Source organism: Dipodomys ordii, unplaced genomic scaffold, assembly GCF_000151885.1.
Source record: "Dipodomys ordii isolate 6190 unplaced genomic scaffold, Dord_2.0 Scaffold164, whole genome shotgun sequence".
NCBI classification, from domain to species: domain Eukaryota; kingdom Metazoa; phylum Chordata; class Mammalia; order Rodentia; family Heteromyidae; genus Dipodomys; species Dipodomys ordii.
This window is the reverse complement of record NW_012267380.1, coordinates 588,829-602,844: the sequence shown is the minus strand read 5'-3', so window position 1 is coordinate 602,844 and position 14,016 is coordinate 588,829. Positions and strand designations below refer to the sequence as shown.

At 51.6% G+C, this 14,016-nt stretch overlaps 1 protein-coding gene across 4 annotated transcripts in view; it reads left to right on the top strand.

The window, feature by feature from the left end:
• Positions 1-6: 6 nt before the first annotated feature.
• LOC105998496 (general transcription factor II-I repeat domain-containing protein 2B-like) overlaps positions 7-14,016 on the top strand; it is a 19,153-nt gene continuing 5,143 nt past the window's right edge. The window contains exons 1-12 of one of the 4 annotated variants that reach the window (XM_013033218.1): positions 7-48; positions 1,245-1,348; positions 2,397-2,535; positions 4,117-4,236; positions 5,216-5,399; positions 5,952-5,980; positions 6,888-6,942; positions 7,793-7,836; positions 8,564-8,656; positions 11,718-11,771; positions 12,304-12,366; positions 13,079-13,156. In XM_013033218.1, coding sequence (XP_012888672.1) covers positions 1,250-1,348; positions 2,397-2,535; positions 4,117-4,236; positions 5,216-5,399; positions 5,952-5,980; positions 6,888-6,942; positions 7,793-7,836; positions 8,564-8,656; positions 11,718-11,771; positions 12,304-12,366; positions 13,079-13,156 — 958 coding nt within the window. In that variant the 5' untranslated portion in view covers positions 7-48; positions 1,245-1,249. Of the gene's footprint in view, positions 49-1,244; positions 1,349-2,396; positions 2,536-4,116; positions 4,237-5,215; positions 5,400-5,951; positions 5,981-6,887; positions 6,943-7,792; positions 7,837-8,563; positions 8,657-11,717; positions 11,772-12,135; positions 12,367-13,078; positions 13,157-14,016 lie in introns of all 4 variants that reach the window. The other 3 variants (XM_013033216.1, XM_013033219.1, XM_013033220.1) reach the window with 3 other exon arrangements.

Here is a 14,016-nt window from a genome sequence, read left to right as displayed (position 1 = left end):
CGCGCCTCCCGCCCCCGGCCAGGCCTCGGACCCCGGCCAGCGCCTCAGGTGGGTACCGACCCCGCCGCCTTTACGAGCGGGTGCTCGCCACAGAGACTGTCCTCCGGAAGACCCGGGGAGGCGGCCTGCGGCCGTCGCGCATCCCCCGAATCCCGTTCCCACGGGCAGGCCCCGAGCAGTGGGGGTGGGGCGGAAAGCCCGGCCGCGCGGCCACCGAGCGCGCGCCCGTCCTCCTCTATACTGATTGGCTGAGCGAGTTCAGGAGGCGGGGCTCTGCGAGACCGGTGAGCGTGAGCTTACGCTCCGCCCAGCGTACGTGTGGCGCGTTTAATTGGTTAGGTGAGCAGGCGGGGCCGCCGCTGTTGCCTGGTAACCGCTCTCCGGCTCCGCCTCCTTACGTCACGCTTGGTGTGGGGTTTGTGGGCGTGCCCGACCGGGCGGGGTTGGAGCGCGGCTCTACGCCTCCGGTCTAGAGTTCACGGGGAAAGGCTGGCAGCGCTGGGGGCTGCCCTCCCGCCCGAGCTAAGGGGTTAGAACGCCTTCAAGGCCCGGCGCCAGGGTTCACCCCTGTAGAATCCCAGCTACTCAGAAGGCTGAGACCAGAGGATGGCAGTTCAAACCCAGCTGGGTCAGGAAAGCCCCTGAGACTTACTTCCAGTTAACCAGCAAAAAGCTGGAAAGGGAGCTGGCTCAAACGGTAGAGCGTGAGCCTTGAGTAGAAAAGCTCCTGTTTTCCTGGGAGGGACGCACATGTGCACACACGCACACACACCTTACCATGTTTAGCTTCTCCATACAGCTGCCTCTGTTTACCCAGTTTTCTTGCTGGAACCCTTGGTAAAAAAGCTGTTCAGTGTGACACCACGGCAGTGCCACTCACTGCATCCCCACTCGCTTGAGCCATGCCTCCAGCTCTCCTTTGGTCTCAAGAGCTTTTCTACTTTGGCCTTAAACTAATAGCCTTTCGGGTAGGTAGGATTACAGACTTGAGACACAGGCCCTTCCCTGACTCAGTAGTTTTGAGGTAAGACCCTGAAGTTCTTTTAATAGTTCAAGGCTGGGCTCAGTGGTGGAGCATAGCCCAGCGTAGAGCCAGCCCATCCCCTGGACTGCAAACAAACACCTAACAGGAAAAGCTTCATCTGGGAGGGAAGGTTTTACCTGTGAGCACTCTCCCAGTGAGTGTGCAGTCAGAGGGCCCCTGGGGCTGTGCTACTCACGTCCTCCTTGCCCCTCTTGCCCAGGAACCATGGCCCAGGTAGCGATGTCCTCCCTGCCCGTTGAAGATGAGGAGTTGTCAGAAAATCGGATGGTGGTGACGTTTCTTGTGTCTGCACTGGAATCTATGGTGAGGTGGCATCTGCTCCCGTGGGGGAGGGGCAAGTCCAGGTGTCTGTTAGGCTGGGTGTGATAGCATACACTTGTAATCCCAGCACTTAGGAGGATGAGGCAGGAGTATTTCAAGTTCAAGCATAATCTGAGCAAGAAACAAAACCTCTGTCTCACAAAAATACAAACAAAATGGCAAAAGCAGAGGCTTACGTGGTAGGGGCATGGCTTAAGTGGCCTAGCACCTGCCTAGCAGGTGGGGGCTCTGAGTTCAAATCCTCCAAGAAATGATTGTTGAGATGGAGGCTGTCACACTGTAGTAGAACATTGCCTCCCACTCTACCTGGGTCCCTGATAAAGATGAAGATGAGGCTGCAAAAGGAGAGTACAAGGTGGGTACCAGTGGCTCACACCTGTAATCCTAGCTACTCAGGAGGCTGAGATCTGAGGATAGCAGTTCAAAGCCAGCCCAGGCAGGAAAGTCCATGAGACTCTTATCTCCATAAACCACCAGGCCAGGTGCTGGTGGCTCATGCCTGTAATCCTAGCTAGTAAAGAGGCTGAGATCTGAGGGTAGCAGTTCAATGCCAGCCCAAACAGGAAAGTTGGTGAGACTCTTATCTCCAATTAACCACCAGAAAACTGGAAGTGGCGCTGTGGCTCAAGTGGTAGAGTGCTAGCCTTGAGCTGAAGAGGTCAGAAACAGCATCCAGGCCCAGAGTTCAAGCCCCATGACTGCTCCCCTTCCCCCCCCCCCGAAAAAAAAAAGAGGAGAGTGCATCCACATGTAGATGAGGCTGTGGGGCTGTACAGTTTGCCATAATATCTGAAAATGGCTTTTTTTTTTTTTTTTGCCAGTCATGGGGCCTGAACTCTAGGTCTGGGCACTGTTCCTCAGCTCTTCAGCTCAAGGCTAGCACTCTACCACTTGAGCCACAGCGCCACCTCCAGCCTTTTCTGCTTATGTGGTGCATGCAAGGCAAGCACTCTACCACTGAGCCACCTTCCCAGCCCCACCAAAAGCATTTTTGATAGTTTCTCTGCCACTTTTGTCTGTCTGCTTGCAGTGTAAGGAGCTGGCCAAGTCCAAGGCGGAAGTGGCCTGCATGGCCATATATGAGACCGATGTGTTCGTAGTTGGGACAGAGAGGGGACGCGCCTTCGTCAATGCCAGGAAGGACTTGCAGAAGGACTTCTCAGCCTACTGTACGTGCTGGCTTCATCCTCGCCCTGAGTCGTGAAGCCCGCAGACCTTTGTGCCCACGTTCTCCACGCACACTCACGTTCCCCACGTTCCCCCACGCCAGCGTCGTCATGGTGGACAGCCGCCTCATACCCGCGCCCTGTGCTCGGCCTCCACCCCAGTACACTTGAGTTTTGTAGGATAAATTCAAAGACTGTAGACTAAAGTGTCATTGGATAGGGCCTGTGTTGCCCAGGCAGGTCTAGAACTCCTGGGCTCAAGCCATCTTCTGCTGCAGATTTCCAAATGTGTGGAAAGACATGTGCCTGCCACCAGGGCCCTGCATGTCCAGGGTTGTTTCATTTTCATTTTACTGCTGGCATCTGGGCTCAAACTCAGGGCCTTGACTCTTACATGGCTTGATTGCTCACAGCTGGTGCCCTACCATTTGTGCCTTGCTTTCCAGTCCTGCCTGAGCTGTCTTTGAACCTGTCTTCCAGATCTCAGCCTCCTAAGTAGCTAGGGTGGACAGATTAATTTCAGGGATAAGCAGCACATTTGCAAACATCCCACTCTTTCTTTTTTCTTTTTTTTTCCAGTCCTGGGATTGAACTCAGGGCCTGGGCACTGTCCCTGAGCTTCCTTTGCTCTAGGCTAACACTTTACCACTTGAGCCACAGCACCACTTCCAGCTTTTTCTGCTTATGTGGTACTAAGGAATCGAACCCAGGGCTTCATGCATGCTAGGCAAGCACTCTACCACTGAGCCACATTCCCAGCTGTCTTTCTTCTTAATGACAAGGAATTGATATGCAAATGTCCTAATGAAATCCAGATACAGTCCTTGTGTGCCAAGTAAAAAGATATTCTGGCCAGGACCCAGTGCCTTACACCTGTGATCTAAGCTACTCAGGAGACCGAGATGTGAAGATCCGAGTTCAAAGCCAGCCCTGTCAGGAAAGTTGAGACTCATCTCCAATTAACCACTAGAAAACTGGAAGTGGCACTGTGGCTCAAAGTGATAGAGTGCTAGCCTTTAACAAAAGAGGTCAGAGAGGGGCTGGGAAGGTGGTTTAGTGATAGAGTGCTTGCCTAGAATGCTTGAAGCCCTGGGTTCGATTCCTCAGTACCACATAAACAGAAAAGGCCAGAAGTAGTGCTGTGGTACCACTAGTGGTAGAACACTAACCTTGAGCTCAAAGAGGCTCAGCACAGAGCGCAAGCCCTGAGTTCAAACCCCAGGACTGGCAAAAAAAAAAAAAAAGCTCGGAGCCGGGAACCGATGGTTCACACCTATAATCCTAGCTACCAAAGAGGCTAAGATCTAAGGATTGCCGTTCAAAGCCAGCCTGGGCAGGAAAGTCCATGAGATTCTTACCTCCAATTGACCACCAGAAAACTGGAAGTGGCACCGTGGCTCAAGTGGTAGAGTACTTGCCTTGAGCTAAAGAGCTCAGGGACAGTGCCCAGGACCAGAGTTCAAGCACCATGACCAACAAAAATAAAATTTTTTTTAACCTGTTTTGTTTCTTCCTCTTGCTTCGGATCGCAGGGGACAGTAAAATGAGTGGATTCTAACCCCACCCCCTCACCCCTGTTTTCAGGCTGTGAGGAACGGTGGAGCAAGGAGAAGCCTCCAAGCCCTGCAATCAAGCCACAGGTGCACTGTGGGGAGGCCGAGGTGCTCAGGAGAGCGGTGGACGCCTACTTCTGCTCATGTTATGGTCAGTACATGTTGTACACGAGTCTCTAGATGGTCCCCAAAGAACAGGGACCGGGGCAAGAGAACCTGGAGCAGGGATGCAGGGGGCTCGCCCCTGTCCTCCTTCCTAGCTACTTGGGAAGCTGAGATCTGGAGGATCATGACTCAGAGCCAGCCTGGGCAGGAAAGTCCAGAAGACTCTCTCGAATTGATCAGCAGAATGCTGAACTGGAGGCATGACTCAGGGGGTTAAGCATCAGCCATGAATAAGCAAGCCAAGGGCACAGCTGGATGCAGATGGGTGTGCAAGTGTGACTTCAAACCCAGGCTCGTGTCTTGCACAGCCTAGTGCTTGGGGACCTGGCTGCGTCACCCAGAACACAGCTCGGTCATCTCCCATCCATCCAAACCCCACATCTGTCAGACTTGTCCTTGATCCCCCTCCGAGAGCCTCACACGGAGGCCAGGACTGCAGTGAAAGACTTCCCACATAGATTCTGTGGCCTCTCAGCCCTCTCCCACCCTACCCCTTCGTCATGTAGTAAGGTAGGCATTTATAGCCAGGTACCCGTGCTCATGCCTGTAATCCTTGCTACTCAGGAGGCAGATCTGGAGGACCAAGGGTGGTTGGTTTTTATTTCGTTTTGTTTGTCAGTACTGGAGCTTGAACTCATGGCTTTGCACCTCTTGTTCAACTTTTTGCATTCAAAACTGGTGTTCTACCACTTGAGCCACACCTCCACTTCTAGCATTTTGCTAGTTGATCAGAGATAAGAGTTTCATACATTTGTTTGTCTAGGCTGGTTTTGAACTACAGTCCTCAGATCTCAGCCTCCTGAATAGCTGGGATTATAGGCATGAGCCACCGGCTGGGATTACTTTAATTTGTAGATGGGGAGAGTGATCGAATGTCCCTTCAAAGCCCAACACCATGTCTGCATTTGTGGTGTGCCTTTGTGGTGGATGTTAAGCGAAGCTGGTGTCTGCGCACACTGTTCCAGGCAAAGCCCTGGGGACTGTGGCCCCGGTATCCGTGCCCTACGAGCAGATGCTGTGTGGCCAGGCGGCTGTGGGGGTGTACGGGCTGCCAGAAGGACTGGCCTTCCAGCGTCCCGAGAACTACGACCTTGCCACCCTGAAGTGGATTTTGGCGAACAAGGAAAGAATCTCCTTCGTCGTCAGCAGGTGACGTGTTCGAGGCCATCCTAGTGGTCTGTATGAAGGAAAGCTGGGGCTGGACGTGGCAGCCCCTGCCTGTCATCCTAGCTACTTGGGAGTCTGAGATCCAGAGGATTACAATTTCAGGCCAGCCCGGGCGGAACAAGCCTGCAAGACTCCAGTGGAATGAGCTGCTCGTGGTGGCATGCCCCTGTCACTCAGCTCCAACAGGAAAAGAAACATAGGAGATTTGCAGCCCAAACAACTGAGTAGCAATGAAATCCCATCTCTGAAACAACCAGTAACAAAATGAGCTGGAAGCATGTTACCTTGGTAGAGCGCCTGCAGCTGGGAGCTTAAATGTGATCAGCCAGATCTAGTGGTGCATGCTTGTAGTCCTAGCTGCTAGGGAGGTGGAGGTAGAGTAGTCGTAGTCTGAGGCTGACCCAGGAAAACGACAGAAGAAGAAAGAGCTGAGGGTGTGGTTTGGGTGGTAGAGCCCTGTAGCAAGCATCAGGTCCCAGCACTGCCCACAGTGCTAACTGTCCGCATTTCTCTTGTGTGTCGTTCTTCCTGCAGACCTGTCCATGGAGCCAACGGGCTGCTGGGTGAGTGACCGCTTCTTCCCAGGGTGGACACCTAACAGGAGCCCACGCTGGAGCGCAGGCCTAGGGAAAGATGTCACCCGCCCATGGGGTGTTGGCCAAGCCTGGCTGGGGAGAGAGGCGGCGGGTGGAACCTGACCCTCAAGGCCGGGTACAGGGGGTGGCGTGTGGCCTTTGTGAGTGGCCTGAGCCTGTGACTGCCACCATGAACCCTAAGTAGTGGGGATGAGCCATGGGTTAGGGCTGGTGTGGTGCCGGGCTCAGCTCCAAGCACGTTGCATGTCCCATGGACCTTATGTGTCCCGGGCGCCATTCCAAGCCTCACGTGTGAGTCCATGCCCCGTGGGGCCTCACGGCTGGCACAGAACAGCGTCACCTCCAAACCACACATCTGGTGAACAAACACAGTAGGAATGGCTGCTGTTCAGAGCTGGCTGGGGAGGAGTGGCATTTGGAGCTCGTGGGCAGACAACACTTCCCCCCCCTCACCCCATTCTCGGACAGCAGAAACGGGGGCTCAGCAGGGTCCTGCAGCCAGCCACCCCATTGCTGGCATCCTTCCCGCACAGAGAGCCCACGCCTGCACCCACACACAGCCCACATCCACACACAGGGCTCACACCTACACATGGGTCCCCACAGGACCACAGCCACACATAGGCCACATCCGCATACAGAGGCACCCCTGCATACATGCATACAGGGACCACATCCACACACGGAGTCTCAGTACCTGCCCCGCCACAGCACTTCCATAGTCTCAGCTGTGGTGGGCTCGCTGCCCCTGCTCCCAGCCCGTGGGCCTGAGCAGAAGTCCCATTGCCTCTGTGTTTCCTTTCCTTCCACACGCCTGGCCAGCGGCCATATCTGAAGGTGCTCATGGAGACCAGTGTGTCTTTATTCCTAACAGATGGCTGTGAGATGCCCATGGAGGCTGAGCGATCAACCCTGCCACCAAATGAGAGGTAAAGAACAGAGCAGCGGCTGGGTGCTGGTGGCTCACGCCTGTCATCCTAGCTATTCAGGAGCCTGAGATCTGAGGATTGAGGTTCAAAGCCAGCCCTGTCAGGAAAGTCCGTGAGACTCCTATCTCCAGTTAAACACCAGAAAACCAGAAGTGGCGCTGTGGTTCAAGCGGTAGAACACTCGCTTTGAGCTGAAGAGCTGAGGGACAGCACCCAGGCCAAGAGTTCAAGCCCATGACCGACTAAAAAAAGCAAAAGCACAACCAGGAGTCGTGGCACATGCTTGTAATTCCAGTCCTGAGATGACAGGCAGGAGGGTCACGAGTTCCAGGCCAGCCCATGCTATGTAACATGCTCAGAACCAGCCTGGGGCTATAGCACACGCCGGTCATCCTTACTACTCAGGAGGTTGACATGCGAGGTTCAAGGCCAGCCCAGGCAAGAAAATTTATGAGACTTCAGCTCCAGTTAACTACCAAAAAATAGGACTGGAAGTGTGGCTCAAATGGTAAAGCACCAGCCATGCAAGAAAGTTGAATGAGTGTGAGACCCTGAGTTCAAGCCCCAGTACTGGGGGAGGGGGGGAGGGATAGACACAGTATAAAAGAGAGTGGACAGGTTCCTCCTTACTGTGCGTAGTTTTCATTGGGAGGAATCCAAGGAATCTGAGTTGAATACTACCACCATGTTTAATTTTGTAGCCGATCATTAAGAACTTCCTGGTTATAGTTGAGGTGGTTTTGCATGAGATTGATGAAATGGAGTGGGGACCTGGGAACTCTGCATGTGCAAAGGGCCTGCGGCCTGGCTTTTACTGCCTGTCTGAACAGAGTTCCCTTGCTTCTTGCAGCTGTGGCCCCATTGATGTGAAAACTGAACCTGAGGAGGATTCTGGTAGGTGCATGGACACTTCTAGAATTGAGTATTTAGCAATCTATCAAGTGGTTGTGTTGGTTTTTTTTTTTTTTTCTGTTGGTGCTGAGGCTTGAACTCAGTGCCTGGGTGCCATACCTGAGCTTTTTTGCTCAAAGCTGGTACTCTACCACTTGAGCCACTGCTCCACATTCAGCTTTTGGTGATTCATTGGAGATAAGAGTCTCTTGGACTTCCCTGTTGGAGGCTGGCTTCAAGCCTAGATCTTTTTTTTGGGGGGGTGGGAGGGGAGATCCGGTCATAGGGCCTGAACTCTGGGCCTGGGCGCTGTCCCTCAGCTCTTCAGCTCAAGGCTAGCGCTCTACCACTTGAGCCACAGCTCCACTTCCGGCTTTTTTCTTTTTGCTTATGTGGTGCTGAGGAATCGAACCCAGGGCCTTAGGCACGCAAGACAAGCACTCTACCACTAAGCTGCCTTCCCAGCCCATCAAGCCTAGATCTTCAGATCTCAGTCCCCTGAGTAGCTGGAGTTACAGGCATGAGCCACCCGTCCTGGCTCCCACTGGTGTTCTGTTACTTGGCAGCTGCTTTCCAGAGAAGCATGCTGGTCACAAGTGGGTCACCAGCCACACAGTGTCCCGTTGGCGCTGGTCCCACGCAGGCAGCCACTGGCAGAGCACAGGGTCACTATCCACACAAGTGGGACCAAAAGACGTGGGGGACTCTGACTGTACTGTTTGTCACACAGGTGTGTCACACACAAGTGTGTCGCCGAGAAATGAGGCCGTGTCTGTCAAGAGAGAGTCAGAGGATCCTGAGGACGATGAGGGTGGTGTGCAAGGTAATGTTGCCTCCAGCACTTTCCTTCTCCATGTTTCAAATGACAGGAGGTGACGGCCCCACCCATGCATGCTGACCCTGCCCCCCCCCAAGCCCACAGGTGGCATAGCCTGGCCCCCGCGCATGTGCAGGGAGCAGTCATGAAGCACACTTCAGCCAGGCCAGGCCAGCCCATCCCCTGGCACCAAGACCACTGAGAGGGGAGCAGGAAGCGGTAGAGCAGAGGCCCATGCCACCCCGATCGAGGCGCTCCCACAGCCGGTGCGGGGAGGACCATGACAGGGGGCAGGCCGCACACACATGGGCAGCTGGGACAGACTGCAGTCACTCCAGTGCCCAGGCTCTGCCCGTGCCACGAGGATGCAGACGCCAGGGCAGAGTGAACAAGTGCCACCAAAAAGTAAGAGTATGGCACCAGCAGCTCACACCTGTAATCCTGGCTACTCAGGAGGCTGAGATCTGAGGATCACAGTGCAAAGCCAACCCACGCAGGAAAACCCATGAGACTCTTATCTCCAATTAACTGCCAGAAAATCAGAAGTGATGCTGTGGCTCAAGTGGTAGATTGCCAACCTTGAGCACAAAGCTCAGGGACAGTGCCCAAGCCCTGAGTTCAAGCCCCACGACCAGAAAAATAAAAAAGAGAGTCGAGGCCATCTGGAATGTAGAGAGCAAGAGCTGCAGCATGTGGTTCAGGCCGAGCCAAGGAAAGAGGCAGAGATGAAAGGGACATGCAGCCAGAGGCCGGTAGCTCACATCTATAATCTCACCTACTCAGGAGGCTGAGATCTGAGGATCGCGGTTTGAAGGCAAGCATTCCTTGCCTTGCATGCCTGAGGCCCTGGGTTCGATTCCTCAGCACCACATAAGCAGAAAAAAAAGCTGGAAGTGGCGCTGTGGCTCAAGTGGTAGAGCGCTAGCCTTGAGCTGAAGAGCTGAGGGACAGCGCCCAGGCCCAGAGTTCAAGCCCCACAACCGGACCCAATAAATAAATAAATAAAATAAATAAAGGAAGCAATCCCCTGAGAAGCTGTGTGTAACAGTACCAAGGTACACATAGCCAACTTGGACATAGAGAGACTACAGGACACCGAGAGACCCACAGATAGTAACAGCGGGCAACTTCAACACCTCCCTCTCACCATGGACAGGTTAGCCACACCCCAAAGATCAAATCAACTTCCAAATTAAACGACACTGGAAGCAGATGCATTTAACACACATCTACAGAATACTTCTATAGCATCCTTAGCCCAGGGAATTGTCTCCAAAATGGATCGTATTTAGGACATAAAACAAATCTTCACAAATACTACAAATAGAAACAGCCACCTGTTTTATCAGACAACAATGAAAGAAAACTACAAATCAATGGCAAAGAGAAATATTCAAACATAGAGAAACAGAACAATGAAGCCAGGCACTGACCACTTACACCTGACATGTTAGCTACTCAGGAGGCTGAGATCTGAGGATCACAGTTCAAAGCCAGCCTGGGCAGAAAAGTCCATGAAACTCTTACCTCCAATAAACTATTTTGAAAAATCCAGAAGTGGTGCTGTGGCTCAAGTAGTAGAGCACTAGCCTTGAGTACAAAGAGGCTCAGAGATAACACCCAGGCCCTGAGTTCCAGCCCCAGGACTGGCACAAAAAAAATAAGAAGGTTGGATCAGACATAATCACAGCTTCCTGCTGGAGGTGGGCAAAAAATATGCCGCCTTTGGACAGGATTCTCACCACCACCCCACCCCAAACAGTCCGATCAAGCCTCTTGATGTAGCCAGCAATTTGCAGGAAATATTGGAGGCCATGAATAACCTCCACAAATTCCGTAAACACCAGAACTTGAGAAACAGGCAAAACCAGCAAGTTCGGGTCAAAGAAGACAAAAGCCAGGGCGGCTCATCATGTGACATCTTGCTGGCTTGTTACTTGGCTCATGTGGTAACAGGAGAGCGAGGCCCAGTTCAGTCTCCAAAAACGATGAAAGATACTTGAGGTGCTGGGAAGGTGGCTCAGTGGTAGAGCGCTTGCCTTGCGTGCATGAGGCCCTGGGTTCGATTCCTCAGCACCACATAAGCAAAAAGAAAAAAGCCAGAAGAGGCGCTGTGGCTCAAGTGGTAGAGCGCTGGCCTTGAGCTGAAGAGCTGAGGGACAGAGCCCAGGCCCAGAGTTCAGGCCCCACGACCGACCAGAAAAAAATAAGCTACTTGAGTGGCATGACCATGTGTGCTGAGGGCACTTGTCAGCTTCTCTTGGGGTGCTGGAGACCCCAGCCCAAAGCCTTGGGCACGCTATGTAGAGCCATCTGCCACTCTGACCCCCATGTGTAAGTTTTGGTAGAATCTAGATTTAAACAGCCACTTACTGCATAGTGGAAAGCAGCTGCAGTGGGAAAAGCACCTTTTATTTATTCGTTAGAATAAAACACTGAGTAAAGCAGGAGTCATCAACCTATGCTAAATTTAGAACACAATATTTACACAGTTTAATTTTCTCCTGAGACCACTTAACTATCACAGTTCACTACAGCAGCAACAAAGGCTCAAATCTATAAAGAACTCCATGAGAAAGATGCTCCTGAGTTTCATACCGCCCACCCCTGCACACACCAACAGCCGCCCCCACTTACCCACACCCACACGGGCAGGTTACATTCCCAATGAATGGAACTGTCAGCCAAACCCAATCTGATTGGCTGCAATGGGCATTTGCCTGCCTTCTATGCACATGGTCTAATCAGTGGGCAATTTGTGATCAGCTGAATCTTGACTGCTGTGATTGACCAACCTTCAGTTGCCTGGTTACAAAAAAAGCAAAAAAAAAAAAAAAAAAAAAAAAAAGCCATGGGACAGCATCCAGGCTCTGAGTTCAAGCCCCAGAACTGATGCACACAATAAAACAATAAAAGCAGTTTGCTTACCTGCATTCCAACATTCTACTCCAAGTAGTAGAAGTAGTTCAGCATTCCTGTGGGCCTTGAGTTGTATGTGTTATTAGATCACCTTTTTCTAATTTATGTTTCTCCCTTCATCCTTACATTGCTTACATTTTCCTTTCAGGAAGCCTCGAGTCCACGAGCAACAAAGCCATGGAAATGGATGTGACAATGAGAGGTTAGAAACATGAGAAGCAGGTTCATGCTCTCCCCCTCCCTTGCTCTCTGTTTTAGAAGCTTGCAGGATGTTTGTTGCCGTTTGCTTATTTGTTTTGTTTGGTGGGTGCTGCTGGTACTGTGGCTTAATTGGAGATAGATAAGAATCTCACAGACTTTTCTGTCCAGTCTTGCTTTGAACTGTGATCTTAGATCTCAGCCTCCTGAGGAGCTGGAATTACAGGTGTGAGCCATAGCCCCTGCCATCTTTTTCTCATAGTATTCCTAATGACAACAGAATGCATTGTGAACCTGTGATGCTCACAGCCCTTCTAGAAGGTGGGAGCTGATTACAATGGGATCTGAAGGGCTCTGTCTCCTCTTAGCCTTCCAAAAAAGTCCCTCAGGGTCATCTGTTGTCTCAGTAGAAGCCACGCCCCCTGTTCACCAGGCATGCGATCAGAGTGGGGACAAGCTCCCTGCAGGGTGGAGGGCCACCTGCGGGACTCAGGAGGGCGCATTGCAGATGTCATTTGAGATGGTTTCTTTCCAAGAGTCTGCACCACTGAGCTCCTCTGCAGCCAGCGAGGCCCCCCAAGCCCACGTGAAAATGGAAGGTTGGTGGCCAGTTTCCTCATCACAGCCACTTTGTGTGTTCACTCTGCTTCCTGAACAGCTGGGGGGGGGGGGACTTCACTTGAGAGAGAGAGAAGCGAGAGAAACAGAGGAAATGGAAGACTGATAAGTAGAAGGTGATTTAAAAAAAAAAAAAAGAGGGAGATCTAATACAACATAGTTGGTAACATCCCATCATGGTGTTTCTTGGTGCTCCAATGCTTCCTGCTCAAACACTTCTTCCCATAATGCCCTCGGTCCCTACTCAAACATGACTTCCCATAATGCCCAGGGTTCCCACTCAAACACTACTTCCCATAATGCTCAGGGTTCCTGTTCAAACACTTTCCATAATGACCTGGGTTCCCATTCAACCAATGAAAAGAGCCTGGGTGGTCTGTGCACTAGCTGTCAACCAATGAACACACAGCCCTGGGGAGGAGGTATGGGAGGAGCCCAAGCTCTAAAACCCACCCCAGAGGACCGGATTGGATCCTCTTTAGACCCCTTTACATGGAGAGTTTCTGCTGTTTTGTTTTAAGGCATTTATTTTCAAGCAAACTTACTCTTTACCTTAAACCCTTTCCTGCCAGTTAATTCTTTAACTAGTAGAGAGAAGGACTCTACCCCTAGATGGTAGCCATGACACTCTGAATCTTTGTGGAGAATTGGCCTTATTCCCCCCACATTCTGAACTGAACTTTCTGTTTTAAGGACACACAGACTCGTCCAGTATCACAGCTTCTGCAGCAAGTATGGAAGACCTTACGATCGTGCAGGTGACAGTTCCGGGTAGGGATGTTCGTTCGATTTGATCTAATTTATATTTTGTCTAGTTCTGTCATAACCATTCTTTATTTATTTATTTTTGGCTAGTCGTGGGGCCTGGGTGCTGTCCCTCAGCTCTTCAGCTCAAGGCTAACACTCTAGTACTTGAGCCACAGCACTACTTCCAGCTTTTTCTGCTTATGTGGTGCTGAGGAATCGAACCCAGGGCCTGCCTCATGCATGCATGCAAGGCAAGCGCTCTACCACTGAGCCACCTTCCCAGCCCCTGTCGTAACAATTCTGTGACATGAATTATTCTCTTAGATTTTTTTTTGTGTTTTGCATCATTCAACTTGAATACTAAGGAATATTTCAAGATTATAAAATATACTGTAAGTTACCATATACCCAGCATGTTATTCATAGCACACATTTTGTGTGTTTGTGTGTGTGTGTGTGTGTGTGTGTGTGTGTGTGTGTGTGGTGTTTTGTTTCGTTTCGTACCAGTACTGGGACTTGAATTCAGGGCCTGGGTGCTGTCCCTCAGCTCTTTCATTTAAGGCTAGTTCTCTGCCACTGCTCCACTTCTGACGTTTTGATGGTTAACTGAAGATCAGACTCTCATAGACCTTCCTGCCCAGGCTGGTTTTGAACTGTGATTCTCAGATCCCAGCCTCCTGAGTCGCTAGGATTGTTTGTTGTTTATGTCTCTGGAATTTTAGATAGTTGTTACTCACAAATTTAAAGCATTGCAGAATATTCCTTCCTTTTTTTTTTTTTTTTGTCAGTCATGGGGCTTGAACCCTGGGCTTGGGCACTGTCCCTGTGCTCTTTAGCTCAAGGCAAGTGCTCTTGGGGTGCTGGAGACCCCAGCCCAAAGCCTT